This window comes from Bombus huntii, unplaced genomic scaffold (assembly GCF_024542735.1).
Source record: "Bombus huntii isolate Logan2020A unplaced genomic scaffold, iyBomHunt1.1 ctg00000072.1, whole genome shotgun sequence".
NCBI classification, from domain to species: Eukaryota; Metazoa; Arthropoda; class Insecta; order Hymenoptera; family Apidae; genus Bombus; species Bombus huntii.
Window position 1 is genome coordinate 349,701 of NW_026099330.1, and position 24,674 is coordinate 374,374.

Consider the following 24,674-nt stretch of genomic DNA (forward strand, 5'->3'; position numbering starts at 1 on the left):
AAAAGTACTTGGAAACTTAAAAGAAAAAATCTCGAAAAATCTCTTAATACTTTTTACTGTCGTCTTGAGACGCACCATATGTTAAGCTTCTTCGTAGTTACAACTTTTACCGCAGATGTAACGAACTGACAAATGCTTCGAATGGCGCGCGCGCGTCAACGCCTACACTTAAATTTTAAATAAATGTTTTTAAATAAATGTTTAAAATAATACATTAAATGTATTAACTTTCTTGCGCAATTTCATTTAATTTCTTACGATATGGAGGGTTTAATTACGTTTAAGATATCTATTTGAATCTTTTAAATTCGAAGTTTTTTAAAAAATTACCTTAAACTTTATAAAATTAAATCGTTTTTCCACTTTGTTGTATCATAAAATAGTTACTTAAATTCAAACCTTACCGTCGTCTTGAAATATTCTATATTTTCCTCGTCTTAAAAAATTTCCCTACAGAAAGAATAAAGAAGAATAAAATCCCATACGTTAAATTTCGCGTGATTGATGGAATACATAACGATAACGAGAACTAACTAGCGACAACAAGCAACCATTAGCAAGGACAACTGGCGACTATAACCGTCGTCTCTACGATGTATGGCGACTAAGGAGAACAGCCAGCAACTACGGATGACATGTAACAACCAACTGCCCCACTTCTAAAAGACAACTAACTTGCAAACCCTTTGATGGTTTCTGTAGCGTGATATACCCCTTGAACGTGGTTAAAGAATGTGGTCGCCGCTGGACGGCGGTTTGACAGCAAAGCGATCTCGCCAATTCAAAGCTTGACATTACAAACTACCCAGAATCATTAGGCTCGTTATCGAGCATCTAGCTTTCAGAAGGTGCTTTATCATATGATATGACTTCACGATATTTTTATAGCAAGAAGAATGGCCAACCTCTAACAAAACAAATTTTTACTAAGTGCTGCATGTGAGCTGCAGGCCGGCCTACTAGGGAAATTTGACGAATGAATAAACTAAAATATATACGAATATATTCGTTATATCATAAAATGCTCGCATTATGTTCTCTAACACCATAGAGGAAACTAAATTTATATATTAAAAAATTGGAATACCCTCGTACTTCGCAGTCCATGTGTCCGAGCGATGAATTCCCTCCAAACAAGGAAAAACCAAAGGGAGGTCTTCTTCGAAGGACGTGAGAGGGTAAGGGGAGCAACGGGAACGATGATCACGCGATATACTGGCGGCGTACGTATAGAACGGCTGTTGCGAGAGAGTTCGCAAGAAACAAGAAGAAAAAAGGAATCGTAGGCCGACGCGACTATACGCTGTCGACGGACAAACAGCGACTGAGCCTAACTGAAACGAACTCTGTCGCAGTATGAGCACAGGCTACGTTCGCGGGTCGATCGAACACGTTCTGCGCCTTTCCTCGGCACCAGCGTCAAAACCACCCTCGACGAGCGCAACGCACTGGTGCACCTGCAATATTAACCACTGGTCTTTCCTTTTTCGCGCGATATTATATCAGCACCTATGATACCATTTCAAAGACCGCAATCAAAACATTAAATACCGCATTAAAGCCATACAATAATTCGCAATATTCATTCGTAAACGTTATTGTATATGTGCTTAATTAATCGTTATTATGTTTCGAATGATTTACTACCTCATATTCCATAAGCAGATATATGGTTCATTTTCATCTCAAGTACGATATAATTTGTAACAAATATTTATAATTCACAATGTAAAATATTTATAATTCATTGGAAATATTATTCTATCACGGTATAGTGGTCAAATTTCACATAAATCACAAACATATGGTAGTCAGAAGCTATACTCACGACATGACAAATCATGATGATGTCATGAAAAATGGCGTCCGTCCATATATATTCAAACGCAACGAACAAGTTCGAACTTTTCGAGAATAAACGATTTGTTCGATAACATCTGTCGCGAGCTTCTCTTCCTTTAACGATAACAATTGACAACTAAAGCTCGAGAGGCTCGTAAGGATGAACAGCGACGAGTATCTAGAAGCTATGTACTCACCTGGGCAAGGAGACTCCAACACCAAGGACGTTGGAAGTTTCAAGAAGCGAAGATGGAAACTGAAGTAGCACGTCAGGTCAACTCTGGCAAAAACTGCTAAAGAAAGAAAAATCCAACTAATTTGTTTCCAACAATAAAATGAAATTAATTTGTTTCACAAATTATTAACTGGATATTATTCAAAAATTATTCAAAATTCGCTTGATTGATTCACGGCCCGGGACACTTGGGTCATGCCATTTTGGTAATGGACGAAAATGGCAGAAGGAAGAACGACCGTTTTTTTATATTTCTCTTTCCCCGGGAAACGAAAGAATGCCCGAGCACCTTGTTTCATTTCTTCTCGACATCAATTTCAATCTTTTTAAACGAAATATAATCTGAACGATGAAAAGTTCATTCAAATAATGCTCCGCGCCAGACACTCACGAAAATTAAGAAGAAACACGGAAAATTCGCGAATAAAACGGATTTCTTTGTCCCAGTGAGATAATAAATCTCGTACACGTATTGGTTTTTAAAATCAATATATCCACCAATGTGCACTCGTTTAACAAGGGTGATGGAACGTGCCAAAAATCTCTCAAGAGGGTCTTGGCAACGGAAGAGTCGAAAATGTCACAATTATGAATGAAAAATTCGAATAGTTGCTGATTTTACAGTCGAAACCGATAAAGAACTCCAGATATTCCCCCAATTAATTTACAATAAATTCGCGAAAATGATCGATTGCTGACGTCATTGTATTCTAGAAAGATTGTAAAACGATAAGAATTTATTGAAAAAACTTATATTCGATGATAACACTTCTAATAAGAGTACTAAGAGGAGCGATTCTGTACTCACCTTCCTGCCTCGAAGTACCGAACGCAATTAACCGTCCGCCCAGGATGGAACCGTTCGGAACTTTTGTAAGTCACTGCACGGCCGCTGCTTATGGTGGAAATGTAATAGATATAAGTACAGAGCGCGTGAGCGAACTAAAAACGCGATAGAGAAGTAGAGAGAGGATGTTCCGTCCTTGTATAATGACGCGCACTTGTACAGGAAATATGTAACAGCGGTATACGAGCAGCGTCAGTGTCCACTAGTGTGCATGCCTGATTAAACAAGGACAGGAAGTATCTATACATGGTGTTCTCTTTCTATTTCCATGTTGCATCCATCTTACTATACAGTACACACACTCAGCTATTCTATCATTATATTTGTGCGTTGCTTATGTGTGAACCAAACATTTCCATGACAACAAATCGTTTGTCTCTTGTTTGATGCTCGGTTTTCAACAGAGTTGAAAGAATTTTTTAAGAGAAACGCAATGGACGGGTTGTTTTTAAAGTAATAAACGGAAATTCTCGTATCCATTGAGAAGCGATAGGCGATTTGAAAGTGTCACTATGAACGGTGATTTATCGATGCAAGGTAGTATGAATAAGATATTTTATAATCTGCGAAAAAAGGTAAGGAATATTCTAGATTTTAGATTTTAGAATTTCCACGTCACAGACGAGTGTGTTTTGTTATTTGATTTGTAATATTGCTGCAGTTCTCTTAATAGCTGTTCGTTTCATGCGATACTCGCACATAGTATCTATGACTTTTGCTTCTAACAATTTTTATAATTAGGCTGTATCAAAAATTTTTAACGTTCGTGTTTCATGAAAAATCATGTGTAACTCGTTGAATTCGCAAATGTAACAAAAAATTACATGAAAAACCTTATATTATTGTAATGAAAAAATAATTATATTAGGAGGAGAGTCGTATTTCGGAACGTCATCGGAACATATTACACCTTGTATGTGATTATTTGGAACACAATGGGTGAGTATATTATAATTAAAATATATTCCTAGTTCCAATTCTTTTGAATAGTGTCAGTGACCAATCGAAATAGAAATCAGTGGACATCATGGAGAGAGAAGGCGAAACCAAATTTGAAAATTCGACATCGGTAATTCAGTAGTTAAGAATAACTCAATCGATTATGTAGATTAACTAGTTATAAACAAATATATGAAGTATAAATTCAAATTATTCTTATCCATCTAAAAATTGGAAATTAAAAAGCAGAAGACAAGAAATTATCTTCGAGGATTTATATAGTAAATACATTCTTTTGCCTGTCTTACCTAGAGATAAAACAGTTGTTTGATGGTTATCTTATAGTGTTCAGTCATTGCGAAAAATATTTTTAATTAGTTAAAAACTATAATTAATTAAAAACTACATTTTTTTATGTATATAGACGTTAGCGATGTATTATTCCGGGAAGCTCGTCTATCTCCCGAACATCGGGTTTGCGACAACATCGATTTGGAAATTATCGTTGCAGAGTATGAAAATTATTACAAGATGAAATTTCAAAAATATCCCATATTGTGTAAGAAAATAACTGGAAGGGAAATGACGAGGGAAGTGACAAATGCAAGCAAAACGTAAGAATTTAAATTATTTAACGATATTAAACGGTATTCAACGTATTCAACGTATCGTATTCAACGTATCATATTACAATATGATCCAGTGTTTGTAGAAGTATTGAGACAAAAGCCAAATCTGTTAGTAAACAAGCGAGAAGTGAGCCTGTGAAAGAGACGAATCTACAGCAGAAGATAACTGATGACAATACGAATCATATTAATCTCGCAATGACAGTGACATCAATATTCCCCAATGAGAGTGATGGACGTTCATCAGAAGAGCTATTTAACGTCCCAATGGAACCATCCATGCAATCGAAGATATTGAAATGCATTGAAAAGCTTTATTCAGATAATCCGGAATTACGAGGCTGAGGACATCTCATGCGTAAGTTATTTTCAAGTAATATACGTATCGTAAAGCTTTTAAACGATAAAATTCCCGTCGATAAACCGTCCAACGTATATCGACGATGACGTGATTTCAGTAACGCTTCAAATATCAAATTACGTAACACTTACTTAATATAGAGAAGACGTCATTTTATCTTTGTATCGTCACAGGAGATCATAGTAAACAAATTAAATGTACATTGGGATGACGTTATAGGCCTAGAGGAATGTAAAACCGCTGTTAAGGAGGCCGTTGTGTATCCCCTTAAGTATCCTATCTTTTTTGATGGCCCGTTTTCCCCCTGGAAAGGTATTTTGCTGTACGGCCCACCTGGTACAGGTAAGATACTCGTATTCTTTTCATTTCTGTACGTGTTTACAAGAAATATACAAAACAGGGAAAACGAAGTTAGCGAAGGTAGTCGCGACAGAATGCCATTGCACCTTTTTTAACATAAATGCCAGCTCATTGGTCAGCAAATGGAGAGGCGATTCCGAGAAGTATATACGTGTAAGTTGCTTTGTCTATGTAAGTTTCTTTGTTCCTTTGTCTATGAAGGAGAGATTCTAGGTATAAAAAGATTTGATTTTATTTTTCGTCATTTATATATAAATAGAATAGTTGTTTGGAAAACGAAATGATATCATATTCGTGATGAGGCAATGAATTTAAGGAATTTCGAATATAATATTTAATGAATAATACATTTGTTAAACTGAACAGGTTTTATTTGAACTTGCCTATAGTCATTCGCCTACAATTATTTTTATCGACGAGATTGACTGGATCGCCACAAATAAAGGAGACTGTATATTGTCTGAACCTGCAAAGAGATTCAGATCAGAACTTCTTTCTAGATTGGATGGATTAGTGTCTAATGAAAATTCTAATGTAGTTCTTCTGGCTACAACTAATTCCCCTTGGTACGTATATCACGTTATTTCAATGTTTTCTAAGTAGAAAATATCGTAATATTTCTCCAAATTCCAAATATGTTATTGTGTTGTTTGAAGTATTCCTTCATTATTATTAGTATAATAGAACGATAATATTTATTGTAAATATGTTATTAGGGGCATTGATGCAGCTTTACTCAGGCGTCTCGAAAAGCAAATATACGTATCATTACCCAATGAAGTTGCTCGACTTGGTATATTCAAATTATACCTTAGCAACCACTTATTAGAAAATACAGATATTGTAAACCACATAGTAAAATGTACTGAAAGATATTCTTGTGCAGATATAAAATTGCTTTGTAAGCAAGCGTGGCTACTAGAAATAAGCCCGATATGGAGGAGACTTGAAAAGAAAGAAACACCTGTTACCACTTTGAAATATGAATTAAAAAGTTATGAAATATTAGCAAAATTGTTAAAAAAAATGTCACCTACAGTTATGCAAATAGATAAATATGATACGTGGAACAAATAAATACGCAATCGTAAGGACAGATATTGAAAAATCGTTCGAGAAATCATTCGCATGTGTGTGCATGTGTGTGCGCGCACGCGCTATAGGCTAAGTTTAAAATGTTCGGTTGTATTATATCCTTGTATTATATATGTCGGAGATGAAAGGAAAACCGGAGCCTTCCCTTTGCAATTTTGAGGAAGCCTTCTAATGCTTTAGCCTAGATTTTATCATAACTGTAATTAAGCAATTGTCATTTGTAATTGTTTGATATTTGTGAAAGCGAAAGTGGGTTCGAGGTGACAACTGGTCGCCGAACGTAGCCACGGTCACGGGATAAACGTTTTGCCTGACGAAGGTGTGGATCGGTTGTATTGTTCTCCCTAGAAATCACATAGAATTGTACTTTAGAGATGTCGATATAATGGGACACACGTTGTATTAGGAATCAATCTCCAGACAGAAACTGCCTAGTAACGGCGTTTGAATCTTTCTCGATGTTTCCAAAGAGTATACAACAAACTTTTGACAGAAATTGCCTAGCAACAACGATTGGAACCTTCTCGATGTTTCCAGCGAGCATATAACAAACAAATGCAATCGTATAGCGAAAAAGATTTTCATCAGATATTCATTCGTGTGATCACCTTGGAAAGTGATACATCGAGCAATTTACCGAGTGTCTCAGCAATTGTAGTTTGTGTTTAAAATTATTCTACACATAGTAAAGAGTTATCCTGTTGACCGTGGATTCGTTTGAACCCCGGAACATTGTTAATAGCGTTAATTAAATTCATTATTCGTGAAACTTATCAATCGTTAATCTCATTATACGTTAAATTCATTATTCGTAAGACATATTATTCGTTCCTCTTATTGTTCGTTAAACTTATTAATCTTTAATCTAATTATTAGTTAAACTTATCGTTTGTTAATCTTATTATTTATTAAACTCATTATTCATAATATTTTGTAAAACCTTGTTTATTCGCGTAAATATATTCTCTGTTTCGTAAAACAATGGCTAATTCAAACGAAGGATCATTACGCGCCTTAAATCCTAATGATAACCCGACATATATATGTGAGTGTATTTTATCAAAAATATGTTTTTTATGTTTTCTTATCTTAGTAATTATTTTTAAAAAAGTCTTAAAGTCTTATATGAAAATAAAGCTGTTCTTTATTTCAAATAATTGAAGTAAATAAATACAATGAGTTTTATATTTTATTATATCTTATATTATTGTTATATTGTTATTGAAAAAATTGATATAATCAACAGTTCTTCCTGTTCTCTTGATTGTTTCTTGCTTGTTTCAAACCATGGTAATAACCTACAAAAGAAATAACATAGTCCATTGAAAATTTAATATACAATAAAATACTTATATGAAATAATTACCTGTGTAATATACCATGTAACCACTAATATACCATGACATCAACATACTTGAAAGTGCGTCTGTATCATTATCTGGTAATCTAGTACATTTTATTAAAATTTCGTATTTTTTTTCCAAATAAAATGTTAAACTTATTCCAAATTACTTATTAATATTAGAAGTATTCAGCATTCCATTAGAATTTTTAAATTGTACTTACTTGGCCATTAATTGTGGTGGTAAAGGAGGTGCAGGTGGCATTATATCAGTCATCGAATTGAAAGATGGTCCCGGTATGAAGTGATGTTTATACGCATTTGCTTCTTCAGAGTCACAATCCATTTTTTCTACATTATATTTTTTCGAATTTACATTTGTAGAAAAATTAGTCTCACAAGTCTCATCGTTCTCTTCATTGAATTTCTCTTCCAAAGCTTTCTTTTGTTGTGCTATTTGACTTTGCAAACCTTCTGATTCTAAAAGAGAACTCAACTCGACTTTCTGTGTATTACCATAGCCTAAACACAGAGTAAAAGAAATTTTTGTCATTTAATAGAATGACTGAGTGCCATTCGGTTACTGTCCTTACAGGCAATGTATTAGAATTTCCCGTGCATAAATGTATATGTATAAATGTTTGCCTTGATATATGTAGTAATAATCACTCGTCTAATGAGGAGAATTATATTCCAAGCAGCTAATAATGAACAATAAGTAACATGCATGTTTATGGTTCATGACCCTATATCCCACGGGTCTCCCCATAGACATTGACAGGTACTCCTGCCCAGTTAAGGACCTGCTGAATGACACTGTGATAGACTATGCGAAAGCCTTTACTTCATATATATATGTATTTTTAGTACATTTCTTAATTGACATAACCATCATGCTAAAGGTATTACCTACAAATTTTACAACACACGTGCTGTTGAGGTTATTCGGTGTGTAAACAGAGAAAACACGTGGATAAATTGTAAGGTAGAAAATATATTTAAATAGAAGTGTAATAAGTAAAAATACAATTTGAGCTGGTTCAGATCCGCACGCTAGCTGTGTTACCTAATAACTGAAAAACCCCGAAGCCAACGTCGCCTGTCTACTGTTTATGGCCTGACTTCGTCGCAGTCTTTTGTCTACACGCTGTCGATGGCTTCAGTGCTTGAGAAAACTAAAAAAGACCAGATGTAGAGTTTTCTTAGAAGTGAACTTCAACACCCTCCCTAAAACTCTACATCCCTACAAACAATTATCTCAAATTTACAAATTATCTCTTAATATTTTCTAACTCTTGTCGTAAATATCTGAAAATTAATTTGTCAATGCCTTCTCAAGTACATTTGCCAGCCGCCTTTCTCTTTTCCATACAAATTAATTTATTACACAAAAAAAAAAAAACTAGAAGACTAAACAGATCATGTAGAGTTTTTCCTCTTTTTGTTTGAGAAGTAATAATCACTTCGACACCCTCCCTAAAAACTCTACATGTTTACAAACAATTACATCTTAATATCTTTTTTACTTTTCAAACCTAACTTTTTCCTTAAATATTCAAATCTCGGTTTTGGCAATGCCTTTGTACATATATCCGCCAATTGCTCTTCGCTTGTTACATACGTTATATCAATTTCGCCTCTATTGTATAAATCTCGCAAGAAATGATATCTTACGTCAATATGCTTACTTCTTTGATGGAATTCTGGATTCTTAATTAATTTCACGGCACTAGTATTGTCTACACATAGCATATACTTAAGGATCTCTAATTTACATTCAAGAAATATTTTCTTTAGCCACATAATTTCTTTCGCTCCTGAGGCTGCACTGACATATTCAGCTTCGGTCGTAGATAAAGCTATACATTATTGTCGCTTACATTGCCATGTGATGGCCGCATTCGCATACTTACATACAACGCCTGATGTCGACTTTTTTGTTTCTTTGTCGCCTGTGTCACGACCGGCATACTTCAAATCCGACGGACTGACGATAGAGATAAAGATGTGGCGGCACTCGGCGACAATGTATATCGCTGAAGTGCCTAATGAACCATCAACATCCCAACGGTCCTTCCACCGAAGGTTCTAGAAGAAAGAGCACGTGGCAACGATCGCGGACGCCTAGCAAATGCATGGACGGTGGGGATGTTGAGGGGTGACAAAAGAAAGTAATCGGATCCGATCGAAAGTAAAATCATAAGAGTCAGTCTTAGAAAGTCACGCCTAGAGTTCGGAAGTAAATTGTAAAGTGTATTGATGTTAGAAAAAAAATAAAGTTTTCTTTTTTTATTTTTTACCTCAAATTCCTTTTTTTATTTTGTTATTTTACGTGACATTTTGGCGATCCTGCCAGGATAGTGAAAAGTGTTTGTTCGGAAACCAAAAGACATTCATCATCTACGGAAGATCGAATTATTTGGGACTACGGTCATCCGCAACAACAAAGTAACTATCACGAACCAAGTGAAGTAACAATAAAAGGTAAACTGAATTCCTGTGTACGTTACCGTGAAAGAAAATTTAGCTTCAGTAGCCAAGACTCGTCTTCGTCTGAAAATTATAAATCAGCGCAATAATGTCTAAGGCAAACGAATCTCAAACTTCAACCTCAACTGACCCAATGTTGCGAGCAATATGGGACAGTATTCAAAAACAGAACGAGAACATTGCCCTTTTACGAGAGGAAATGTTACGTTTGTCTATGCAAAATGACGAAGAGAACAGACACAGGGCAGCAGAAATCGAGAATCTCGGGAAAACCGTCGCAGCGCTACGGACTGGGTTCGGATCCCCTGCGACCGATGAATTTGCTTCCATTATCACCGAAGACAATGAAAGTGCGTCGACAGCAATCAATCGTACTGTGAATATGGCAAAAGCACGCAAACTGTCAGGGTTAGCAGCTTCAGACACCCCACCTGTCCACCTCGACAGCGAACAACCCGAGGTGGAAGAAAGAGGCTATTTTTCGCCCGCTCCTCCCACTCTACGAGCTAAGGATGCAATACGCTACATCCCAACGCTCAACGGAGATGATGATGTAGGAGTTGAAGACTTCATCAAAGAAGTGAGAAGTATGAAGGATCGCTGTATGGAGCAAGATCTATTGCTAAAAGCAATAAAAGTGGAAAAAATCGTGGGGAAAGCAGCCCAAAGTATTCGCAACATTCCTATTGAGTGTTACAGTGATCTGTACGACGCACTGAGAAATAACTTAGCAGCACAAGTGACTTCGGATGAGTACCAAGAACAATTACGAGAGTTGAGACAGGGACGCGAGGAATCAGTGCAAAGTTTTAATATTCGGTTTAGAAGAATACTCAACCGTTTGCTGTACGCAGTAACCAATGAGTACCCACAACCACTAACACGTAAAATTATGACTGAAGAAATCACGAAGAAGACTGTTCGTGTGTACCTAAAGGGACTCAGACGCGACATAGGGCGAATACTATTAAGCAGTGAACCCTTGAATCTTCCGGAAGCTGAAAAAAAGGCAGCCGATGTAGAACGCTACTTGCGAGAAGAACGACAACCTAATTGGTCATGTAATCGCTTACCTTCGGTTAGTAATCGCCCCGACAACCAGCATATGCAGATGAAGTGCTTCAAGTGCGGAAAGCTGGGACACATTGCCAACAAGTGTCAAAATTTTCTACCACCGAGCCAGCGCGATCGACCACCCGCAAGGATTCCAGGCAGTCCAGGAATGGGACGAAATACAAGAAACAACATCGAACCAGGAGATGGACGAACCGTACGAGACATACGAGTCAACATCGCCACGGGAAGATTACTCGCAATACCTTTGTCAACCCGAACCGAAGAGCGAGTATTTCTGGTCGACACAGGAGCAGGGATAAACCTGGTGAAACGTAACAAAACTGTCAACGCGATACAAATAGGGCCTAAACAAAAATTTTCTATGGGACGAGACAAGTACGAAACTAACGAATACGTAACGAAACGAATTTTTGGACAAAATCACATTTTTCACATAGTACCGAACAATTTCCCTATTATCGAAGACGGAATCATTGGGCTACCATGTTTAGAGAAGTATAACTATTCAATATCCAATGACAAAATCCGATTAAACGACAAAACCATTTTATTTCAGAAACCAATACATTTGACTCCTGGAGAAAACAGAGTTCAAACAATCTATTTGGAAGGCAAACCAACTAAAGTATGTTTTATCAACACTGGAGAGCAAAACGTTGAAATTTCTAGCAATATTCAAAATTCTCATGACTTTTCCAACGTATCAAAACTAAAAAGCCTAGTGAGAACAGATCACATTGAAAAACCAATCCGTGAATCCATCGAAAAGATTATCCTTCATTATATTGACATCTTTAATTTAGAAACCGATCTTTTACCCTGTACTAATTTAACTCAGCACACAATTTCGTTAACCAAAGACAAAATTATTAACACACGATCGTATAGACCACCGGAATGTCACCGTGACGAGATTTCGCGACAAATAGGAGACATGTTGAAGAAAAATATTATAGAAGAATCCGAATCCCCTTATAACTCTCCGGTATGGGTAGTTCCGAAAAAATTAGACGCCTCAGGAAAACAGAAATGGAGGATAGTTATCGATTTCAGGAAACTAAATGAACTCACAGAACAAGACGCTTACCCTTTACCTGATATAGACGACATTTTAACACAACTAGGAAACGCAAAATTCTTTTCGGCGCTTGATTTATCCTCAGGATTCCATCAAATTCCAATGAACGAGAAATCTAAAAAATATACCGCTTTTTCGACACCGCAAGGGCATTTTCATTTCAATCGAATGCCATTCGGACTTAAAAACGCACCCGCTACCTTTCAAAGATTAATGGACAGAGCCTTAGCTGGACTTGTAGGAAAATACTGCTTTGTTTATTTGGATGACATAGTGATATTCGGAAAAACGATTCAAGAACATAACGAAAACCTCGCGATAGTATTTCAGAGACTCAGAGAATTAGGACTTAAATTGCAACCGGACAAATGTGAATTCGTAAAACCGGAATTAGAATACTTAGGCCATGTAGTTTCATCCGAAGGAGTCAAACCAAACCCCAAGAAATTAGACGCTGTAAAAAACTTTCGATTACCCCGCAATGCCACGGACGTGAAATCATTCTTAGGTTTAGCAGGTTATTATCGCAAATTTATTCGAAACTTTTCCAAAATCGCGAAAAGCCTTACAGACTTAACAAAAAAGGACACACCATTCCATTGGACTGACAAACACCAGATTAGCTTTGATACTTTAAAAGACAAACTCTGTAATTTCCCAATATTAGCTTATCCAGACTTTAACAAAACCTTTACCTTAACTACCGACGCAAGTAACGAAGGACTAGGAGCAATACTGTCGCAAGACGGTCATCCTTGTTGTTACATTTCAAGAACACTGAATCCACCCGAACGAAACTATACCACGACAGAAAAGGAACTCTTAGCCATCGTATGGGCCGTGAAAAGATTAAGACAATATTTGTTAGGACGACGCTTCATTATTCGAACCGACCACCAAGCTCTTAAGTGGCTACACAATTGCAAAGACCCTTCTAGCAGACTGATTCGTTGGAGACTTAGACTCGAAGAATATGACTATGAAATCGAATATACAAAGGGTAAAGATAACACAGCTGCAGACGCTTTATCTAGAGTTCACGCAGTAACTCGCGACGAAGTAGTTAACCTCGACCTAGTAATTGATCACACTAATTCATTCAACGCATGGAAAGACAACAACGAGAATCCGAAACTCTTAGAAATTAAACCAAATGACCAAACATTTTACCAATTAACTCGAAACGACTTAGGAGAATACGACGAGACACTTTGGATCAGAAGACTTTACAAAATTCTTAAAGATACAACAAAAATCGGCATAGGAAATAACGACTTCACTGAATTAGAGAAAACACAGATTAAACTCATGTTAATATATTTTAACGACACGTACAAGAAAATTACTTATGCACCTAATCCCATCTTAAAACTAGACGAAAACGAAATAATACAAGCAATAAAGGAAAACCATAACGACACCGTAGGACATTTAGGGATACAGAAAACGTATCAACGGATCAAGGATAAATTCAAAATTTCCGGACTTTTAGAAAGAGTAGAAAACTTTGTGAAAACATGCGACACATGTCGAAAGGAGAAACTAACACGTATCAGACCCAAAGAATCCCCACAAATCTCAGACACGCCACTTAACCCTAACGACAAAATCGCTATGGACATCATAGGACCGATGACGAAAACCAAACGCGGAAACCAATACATACTTTCAATACACGATGAACTTACGAAATATCTGATACTAGTTCCCCTTAAAACGCAACGAACTGAATCCATAATTAACGCGCTCATTGAACACTATATTTACATATTTTCGGCACCAAAAACGATCCTAACAGATCAGGGACAAAATTTTGTTAGTGATTTAATGACGAAATTTGAAGAAGCTTTTAAAATCAAACACATCAAAACAACTTCATTTCACCCACAAAGTAACGGATTCCTCGAAAGAACGCATGCCTCAGTTAAAGATTTAATTCGTACTGCATTACACGACAATGACAAAGAATGGGATGAAGTACTTAATTTCATTTGTTTAGGGTACAACACCGCGAAACATGAAGGAACAGGATTCTCTCCCTTTGAATTGACCTTTGGGCGAAAAGCTAACTTACCTTCCGCAATATCCAAATTTCCCACACTTACCTATGATGATATGTACTCACTTTGGCAAAAACAGTTGAATAAATATTGGGAAACAGCTCACAAAACACTTATTCAGAATAAGCAACGATACAAGCGAGACCAAGAAAGAAAGATTGTTAAAACTCAGACTGTGTTTAGGAAAGGAGACTTTGTTTTAATTCACAACGACCATAAAAGAGATAAGTTGGACATTGAATGGTTAGGACCCTACAGGATTAACGATGTGAAAACTCCTTATTACATTATTTCTATCGACAATGCTAAGAAAAAGATACATGGTAACCGATTGAAAGCGTACTTTTTTCAGGATAATGCTGACCCTAGCACTAGTAACAATACCCTTAATTAGTTGCCTTAAATTCACGGGATAGGAATTACGCTTTGTAAACAAACCCAATCAATTTACGATCGAAAACTACAACATGATTACGCCTCTGAAATTATTAGCTTCTCGAACACTAACAAATATTGTAAAATTGCTATATTTAAGATTAACGAAATAACTTTTGTACCATCACATGCAGAAAATCAATTCATAGCGATCTCTGAAAAAAAAGCGTAAACATATCCTTTGATCTACATTTAAATAATTCCATTCTACTTCGATCTTAGAGGACCAAGATCAATCTAACCAGGGGGGTATGTCACGACCGGCATACTTCAAATCCGACGGACTGACGATAGAGATAAAGCACTCGGCGACAATGTATATCGCTGAAGTGCCTAATGAACCATCAACATCCCAACGGTCCTTCCACCGAAAGTTCTAGCAGAAAGAGCACGTGGCAACGATCGCGGACGCCTAGCAAATGCATGGACGGTGGGGATGTTGAGGGATGACAAAAGAAAGTAATCGGATCCGATCGAAAGTAAAATCATAAGAGTCAGTCTTAGAAAGTCACGCCTAGAGTTCGGAAGTAGATTGTAAAGTGTATTGATGTTAGAAAAAAAATAAAGTTTTCTTTTTTTATTTTTTACCTCAAATTCCTTTTTTATTTTGTTATTTTACGTGACAAAGGGAACGTTGTCCTCTCTGAGGATGACGATTGTGCCCTTTTGCATGCTGTGTCCACCCTTGCTCCATTTATTGCGGTTGGTTAGCTCGTTCAAATACTCCTTATGCCAGCGGTTCCAAAAATGTTGTTTAAGCTGTTGGATATGCTGCCATTTGGAGAGTCGGTTCGATGGAATGTCTCTGAAATGTCGATCACGTAAGCACATTAATGAATCGCCAATGAGGAAATGTCCGGGAGTGAGGGCTAGGAGATCATTTGGATCGGTGGAGATAGGAGTTAGCGGGCGGGAATTGAGGACTGCTTCTATTTCTATGATAAGAGTATTACGGTGTTAAGCTCATATGTTTCTGTTTCTCCACTCGCGCTGCGCCATAATATCCTTTGATATTTCCAATCCTCTGGTCGTACGAGGAATTGCCGATACATTTTCTCGATCTCGCCAGTGAGTACGTACTGATGAGCGCGGAATCTAATTAACATACAAAATAAATTGTGAATTGATTCGAGAATATAGGATTTCCCCATTTTCATGATTATCGTGATTTTTGTATAAATATATTTTTTAAGATACTAATAATTAGGTACTTATAAATTAGTATTATCAATTATTTTGCATTTATAATTCCGCCTCTAGTATAAGTGTTAATTGAAAACTAACTTTATGTTTCAAAAAGTACTAACAAAGTCGTTGAGTAACAAGCCACTGATGCTAACACAAATAGCATTGTCGTAATTAAATATTTCTAAATATTCATTTTTCATTTTGAACCTGTAGAAACAATTTATTATATATACTATTAGCTAAGTAATTGCATTTTTAATTAAGTCGAAATATAAAACTTAGTTATTTTAATAATTTAAAAAATAAAAAACTGGCAAACATTTCAATTTAATTTATGGTTGGAACAAAAGACAGTTATTTTTCATTAATTGAAATATTGCAATGCAGAGTACTTTCCAAAATACGCCGAGAGTATTCCTGATGGTGAAACGAGCGTTGCTTCATCGAACGCAGCTAAAGAAAACAACATCTATGTAGTTGGTGGTACGATGCCTGAAATAGAGGGCGCTAAATTGTACAATACCTGTACTATTTGGGGTCCCGATGGAACTTTGATAGCAAAACACCGAAAGGTAAGTAATATATTCCTTTATGGCTTTGAATTTGAAAATATTGGGGTGAAGAAAGTGACTCTATCTAGGAATAATTTAGGAATATACATATGTACATACGTATACTATAACCAATTCTATAATTTACGGTTTATAAAATACGTTATGATACGGGAAACGCCCATTTTTGTTGTAATGTGTTTGTTGTTGTATAAATTTTTCACATACTTAAAATATTATTCTACTTATTTTTTCTCCTTTTTAAACATTATTAAATGATAAGATTTTTTAATAAAAGAAAGTGATAAAAACGCTGTCAGTTATTAAATAAAAAATAATTAAAGTTTAGGAGTTGGTAACTTTGATATTAAATTACAAAAGTTGCAGCAATAGAATTAGCGACCACATTTTTATGTTATTAGGTACATCTATTCGACATCGACATTCCTAATAAGATTACTTTTCGAGAGAGTGATTCACTCAGTCCTGGTAACTCCCTAACGACGTTCGATGTGAAGGGCTGCAAAATAGGTATTGGCATTTGCTATGATATTAGATTCGAGGAAATGGCACGCATTTATCGGAACAAAGGTACAGTAACTTAATCGATCAATACTTAACTAGCAAAAAATTAAATATCTTTCTTAAATATATTCTATATAAAATTAATATAATCTGTAACTCTGTATAAAAAGAAGCTTAATTTAAAAAAACCAGTATATTTGCTGAAAATGAAACAAATAAAAGAATTAAAAGCACAATAAGAGGACTGTCCTCGCATATTCAGAAATGATGGAATGTGAACCGTGCAACTACGAAGTTAATTGGTATTCGGTGGCTTCATATTTCCTGCTTCTCTGGGTTAGGTTGCCAAATGCTGATATATCCAGCGGAATGATAATCAATTATACGTTGCCTGCATATCACCGGCTCGTGTTCCTTAAGCAAGTTACGTCGCATGGGGACATACACAGTTGACCAATCCCTGGGGAAAGATTCTTTACGATTTGGAAACTCAAGAGAATATGGCAGTCACCGATATCGGTAATTTACAGCTTAAAATTAAAAGCGAGAGATCCATGATGTAATTAATTTTTAGTCTCGTTAATTTATCGATTTAGCCATCTTCCTCTGTATTTGTTGAATTTATTAGTAAGCATTACTTATTACTTCGTATGTTTCTTTTTTCTATCAGATCTAAAAGTTGTTGAGGAAGTAAGGGCTCAGATACCTACATTTTCTCAGAGACGTACAGATTTGTACGACACTGTCTGTAAGAAGGAGTAACTCTACACTAAAACAGAAAATGTTTTTTTATAATATTTCTACTACGATATCCTTTTTTTGTGAATTATTACTAATTTCTTATCATTTGTACTGAATGAGTGACTCAATTAAGAAAACCAAAACGTTATAAATAATAATCTGTATATCTTGTGTATCAACATGTAATTGGATATTATAATAATATAGGATAATAATATAGGAGAATAGTAATATAGAAAAAAACTACATGCTTTTAAACACCTTTAATATCGATCACATAAATTGTTATAATTCACAATGATTACGCATACATAAGAGACCCCTTGATAGTAAAATTTACGATCAAAAGGCAATTACGTATCGTTTAACAACATTTAATTTATAACACCTTTTAAACATTTAGACAGATTAACACATAACACTTCTTATATATATATATATACATCAATTCGAAGTTATCAGCTTGGAGAAATTGGTCGATTAATACCTGTAGATTGTCTGTCTCGATGAAAGACTTAAAGAGAGCAAAAACATGATAATGCCGCTAATATAATATTCCTTCTTTCTTGTATCTGTCTGCCTCTCAGGTCGTTTTACTAATTACAATAAGTAATTTCGACTTCTTTGCGCTCTCTTTTAACGCATTCGAGACCGAAAGAAATTCATATCAGTCAGTAGGCAAGGGTATAGTATACATATTTTATATATAACTTATGTAGTAATGTATATATCATGTTAATTTCATATTTTTTTCAATATAGAATTATTATATATATATATATATATATATATATATATATATATGACTGTACATAATACATTATAGAATAACATAGTATATAATTTTATATTTTAAAAATATGAGGCATACTATTTAAGATTGTCATCGATTTAAAATCAAAGTATGAAAAGGATACCCTGGAGAGAGTAAAACACAGAATCATTCTAACTAAACATTCAGATCGTACCGACACCTAGGTATCGTCTTACAATTAAATCTCGGTCTCGAATGGATTAAAATGAAATACATACTTGCAGCTTCAACATCTTCAATATCGAGGAGATTCAAACTTTACAAATAAAAGCGGCCTGTTCCCCTTTCCACGACAGACTCTCATACCATATCCGCTCTTATCCAGGCTTTTACTTGAAACCAGCAATGCGTTCATTTACAATTTAAATTTACCCGGACCATCCACTGAATCGTCAGCCCTTTATAAATATATAATGAACCCAGAACATGTGCCTGTGCCCCTGGTATCGACGCTTGTGATGTTCGTACCGGAACCTTCGCACAATTTCAATTTGTTACGCGTGAACATCGATTCTTCCAAGGGTCACAGCTTTATGCAGCTAAATCCTTTAGAACGATTAAAATGATACTAATGATATGGTATTTTTTTACAAAGATTTAACATATCCATAAAATAGGAAGTTTCGTGCTCTCCTATTTTATATTAATTATAAATTAATAAGTTTTATATGTGTTATTTATAGATCTAATAAATTTTGTATTGGTTTACAGCAGGTGCTCCGGGTATAAACAGACGACAAACGAACAAATAGAAATTCAAACTATTGTCGTTGATTAACTCGCATGGGACTATAAGCTCGAATTGGACTTAAACGTTACGATCGTCGAGAATAATTACTATATGTACCCTGTACGACGAGCAGAGAATCTTAAGTTATTAACGGCAATTCCTTTGTGCATAATTCAGGTTTATTAACAACCTGTAATGGATAATCATCGATAAACTCTTTTTGAATAAAGTTCACATTTATAAAGCAAACACTATAAAATACGACAGGACAATTGTAATCGATAAATAACATTTTATTAGGATATTATAAGAAGCTAAGATATCGAGTTCTAATTGTGAATATCAAGCGCTCGTCGTTCGAGGAGATTACGAATATTTTCTTCCTGCTCCTCTACATGGCGCTACGCGGGACTCGCTTCTGAGCACGTCTTTCTCGTTGGAGGCTTCTTCTTTCTTTTCTTTCCCAGTAGAATTTTTACACAATTCTTTCTCTCTTTTATCATTAAATTACCTTTAATTCTTAACGATCTTTAATCTTTGTCTCTTCTTTCCTATATATATATTTTTGTTTACTTTTCTCCGTAGCGAATTTTGTCTTTCTGACGCGGGATTAGGTTCCTGGACTTAGGGAGTTGCTACACGCCAGCTCCACCATGGCGACGGCATTCACTAGGCAGCCTACATAGCCACCTTTCAGCTCACGCTTCGGGATACTTTTTTCGCTGAGATTCTCCGCGATAAGGCATGAAAGCAGAGACCACCGTCTGCGGAGGCATGATTATTCTATTGTTCCTTTTAACGAGTAATCGTTTTACTCGAGTCCTCTTACTAAACCGTAAGTACAAAAGACTATTATACTTAGATAGGTACTTGGTCTCAAGAACCAACTTATTTTGGTCTTTCGATTAAGTTCTTAATTAAATGCTCAATTAGATATTCATAAATATATCTTCATAATATTTCCCTCATCTATTTCTTTGACATTCTAGCAACCTCGTTAAGACGTCCGCCACTTCAACTTCTATCTACAAGTGGCAAAAACTGAAGCTGACCTTCTTCATGGAGAAACATGCCGGAAATGGCATCCGCACGTGTGAATAATTATACTCAGTGTCCAGGTAGTTTTTTCGATCATCCGATAGAAGTCGTTTCTGTTTTTCAGAGTTCGTTCACGCCTCCAGAATGTAAAAATATCCAAGGAAGTACCATTAGGAAGCAATGAAATTCAGAGCTTCTGTGGTTATTCCTTTTTCTGATTGTTTCTTTTCTTTGCCCAAAATGGATGATTTCTATATCAAATTGTTTATTCGTATTTTTTTTTTAATATTCCTTGAGATTTTCAATCAACTCGATTTCGAATTTTTTACCATCCGATCTTCTGGTTGACGTCGTTAAGAAAGAGGAACGAGTGCACAGGAAGCATGGTCGGCGTGAGCATGATTAGATCCGGTCTGCCCGATGACCTTGCCAGTGATAATAGCGGTTCGTTAAGGTGGTTGCAGTCTTGGTTTGCTTCTGTTTCGATTTCCAGCGAACTCGTCAGCCGGCATGGCTTCCGAGATGCTCCCCCTGAAACAAGTCGAAAAGAAATAATTAATGGACTCTCTGTTCGATTGTACGTGGATGACAAGCTGACCGTAAAAAGAAATATACAAATACGATTAGAAAATATAATCCGAACCCCTTTCGGTTTGATCTGAAGGTTTCTTTTTCTAGATGGAACCAAAGATTCTTATCTGGTTTATGGTGAGCTAAGGAACTCTTTGAAAACAGCATTTATAACTTTCGAAAAAGAGACAGGTATTTCTTGCGCGAACAATTGAATAATTAATTCGTTCTCTAAATATCCTTATCTGTTGTTCCTAAAATACATAATGATTGGAAGCTTCTTACGGGAAGCGCAATCAGCCGCTGATATCATTGAAGTCGAAACGCCATTAAAACCATATTACGATTCGCATGCGACATGCTCCATTCATGAAAACACAAAAGCAATAAACAAGTACAAATCAACGAAATAAATCCTCCGAGAACGAGACGTTACAGGAATTATACCATTGCGAGGATACAAAAGACTTGCTCATGAGCTACTTCCTTCAAGTAGTCGAGCGGTGTATTTTCCGGTCGTTAACTTCCATATAATGGGATATTAAAGAGTACGGATACAACGCTGCTATTTTTCAACTGTTCATTATCAAATTACGCAGCGGGAATCGTTGCAACGACAAAACTGTAACGACTCGTACCTGCGTATCTTCCATTTAGCTGCGGTAAACGCTGACTTGTCTGCGTTTTTTTTTTCACTTCCTCGTTACGGAAACCAGGAAAAGTGATTCACAATACAGTTTCTAACTGTACTTCTCGCGATTCTTTCTTAGAAACAAGCAATTGCTTCTTTTCAATTTCCTAAATCTATAATAAAACAGTCCATTCCTTGAATAGAAATTAACTTTAAAACTTTAGGCGCATACATTGTACGTATCGTATGTATGTATTTTGATTTGAAAAGAAACGCGGCAAACGCCTTTGAAAAGACGTTAGGTTTTCAACGCCTTAACTAACTTAATTCCAGCGAGTTGTAAATCTGCTGCATCTCCAACATCTGAATATCAATCTTTTACAATGACTTGTTCTCCAATTTATTAAAATTACATCTCTCCCGTTGCACCGACCTTCTTTAAAGGTTCCCGCGGCAGGTTGAACTCGCATCACGTATCTTCCCTCTTCCTTCCACCCCCTGTTCCCTTTCTCTTTCTATCGGACGGGAAGAGCGGGAACGCTTAAAACGCGCGAATCACGCGAGCGCCTCACGATTTGCGAAACATCACGTGAAAATCACCGATCCGATCTCCGTGCGCGCGGTGCACCGTGGGGGTAACGATTAAATCGACAGGATATACTTTATTGGCTATTCCGTTATTACAGGCTGTAGTTGGCGGGGAAATAGTCACTATGGATCGATGAACTCCATTGTAACAACGCACCTTCGAATTGCATCGGAAACGCTTCTGTATTGCGTCCACCGTATAACCTATCATCGTGTGTTTAGGGTAAATCAGTGGATCGGAAGTTACGTTTCTATGTTTCTCGCCTGTCAGTATAATACTGTGCAAGAGATACAGCAAGATCCTAAAATCATTCGAGTACAAGTAGCGTAAAATGGTCGTTTAAATTTCAATAAATTAACTATTCATACGTTAATTGTACGCGGTCAGGATTAAGGGGTACGGCGATGGAGAAGATTTTGTTAGCTAGATGTTGAGTAAATAATCGAAGATGATAATTTTATAAATGTTTCGTATTTATGATGATGGAAAAGATTTAATTTGAGTTACGTTACGTTTGAATAAGATAGACTTTTCCAAGAGTGGAGGATTTGTAGAGATAGTGGACGTAATAGTAGTATGATTTAATACTTGATGTGTCTTTTTTTTCTTTGACATATAGGTCACTGTGGGGAGTAATATTGATCTAGATATAACTATCTTTTCTGAGAAGTACGTATATGCTTATGGGAACTATGTTTGGTTAATCAATAGAGCCATTCTTTTGAGAAATTGAATCTAGAAGAATTCGACGATACTTTGCCTTGTTTCAATAGTACATCATTTTAAAGAAACGCCTGCGATTATAGTATATAATTGCACATAGGTATATGCAAAATTGCATTTTCAAATAATTAAATAAAAAATATAGGAATGTATCAATGGGAAGAATATTTGTTAAAGATCTTTCCTTTCTAATCAAATTCGTCCAACAACCCCATTCTCGTCAAACATAAAATGAACGGTGCCTTTCTCAAAGAAACAAGAAGAAAATTGCTGTCGTTCTAAAGTTCTTCTCCATTGCTAAATTACCGTTCGTGTTTCTAGTTACACTCCAATTATTCGATTGTAAGAAGCAAGCAATCCCTCCATCCAAGGGCTAGATATAGTTTCTCGAGTAGTTCTCTTCAATACCGTTATATCGATGAACTCTTTTTGAATAAAGTTCACATTTATAAAGCAAACACAATAAAATACGACAGGACAATTGTAATCGATAAATAACATTTTATTAGGATATTATAAGAAGCTAAGATATCGAGTTCTAATTGTGAATATCAAGCGCTCGTCGTTTGAGGAGATTACCAATATTTTCTTCCTTAACAATATCAATTACGAAGTTTCGATACCGTTTATGACATTAAGATCTCTTGATAAAGTTGTATCGTTAAAATCTTACTGTTCCTAGGGAAAATATATAGTTAATATATATAGTTAAATATATATAGTTAAAACCGGAATATATATAGTTAAAACTTCCAGAGGAGCATCTCGCAGACAAATTATTGATTGTTAGTGTCGATTGACTGTAATCGATATTTGGTGCGTGAAGTTGTATGTTTCGTGAACCTGCGTTGATGCAGGGATTCTGTTGCAAATCATAAACTAAAGAGCCACTGGTCAAGGTGAAAGAGGTTCAATAAATCCAGTGTTAGTGTAATTTGACACTTTATGTGCACCGGGTGTATGCAAACAGAGTTTGATGTTCTGAACACCACGGTTGTAAGATTTTATTGAGACCCCAGTATTGTATCCGCACGGTGTGACCCTCTGTTGATGATTGCCCTCTCCACCAGCCGTTTAGTCTCATCTGTCTATCGTGCCTTACCGGCCAGGGGGTTTCCCTAACATCTGAGATATCAGATTTGCAGCTCGGAGAGGACAGATAATTCGGAATATCCCAAAGAAGGGCAAGGTACTGGCCGAGCCCCAAATCACTTACATAGAATTACTTACATAGAATTATTTACATAGAACAATCACTTACATAGAATTTTTTTTTCTTTTCTTTTCTTTTCTTTTTTATTTTCTTGTTGAAATTATAATTAATTCTCACGTCGAGAATTTTCAGTTACTTTACTTAGTATTATGCAGTGTTAGCTGATTATTAATAATAAGTTAAGACTTATTATAGATAAATATAATTTACTCACATAAAATAAATTCATTTAATTAATTATGAGATTAATTCACTTACATAATTATGACATACAAGTAAATTTTATAACCACAAATTTTTAAATGTTATACTTTGAATCTGTTCTTACATTTAATTTTAATTTTAATTTAAAAAAAAACCTTACAGCCAGTACCTCTAAAATATTCAATAAAAATTCTGATGAAACATTAATTGAAACATCTAAACGCAACAGAGAATGGATATAATTATACAATTTTCCAATATTTCAACATTCATTCATGTACATCGATTTTTATTATCACATTTGTTTCATATCTGAAGAATATGTATTTGTTGGCATCAAAATATTCTCTGTTTCAATCCTTGGTCA

The 24,674-nt window shown here is 35.7% G+C and overlaps 2 protein-coding genes across 4 annotated transcripts in view; one reads left to right on the forward strand and one right to left on the reverse strand.

Moving 5' to 3' along the window:
- LOC126876346 (serum factor response D-like) overlaps positions 1-24,674 on the forward strand; it is a 103,218-nt gene that overhangs the window by 39,788 nt on the left and 38,756 nt on the right. The gene's annotated exons all lie outside the window — the stretch shown is intronic.
- Positions 7,548-8,542, reverse strand: LOC126876345 (survival motor neuron protein-like). Its single transcript, XM_050639179.1, has 5 exons — positions 8,521-8,542; positions 8,050-8,172; positions 7,875-7,974; positions 7,675-7,754; positions 7,548-7,606 (listed from the first exon to the last, which is right to left on the reverse strand). Exons 1-5 carry the CDS (start codon positions 8,540-8,542, stop codon positions 7,548-7,550), a joined length of 384 nt encoding a protein of 127 aa, XP_050495136.1.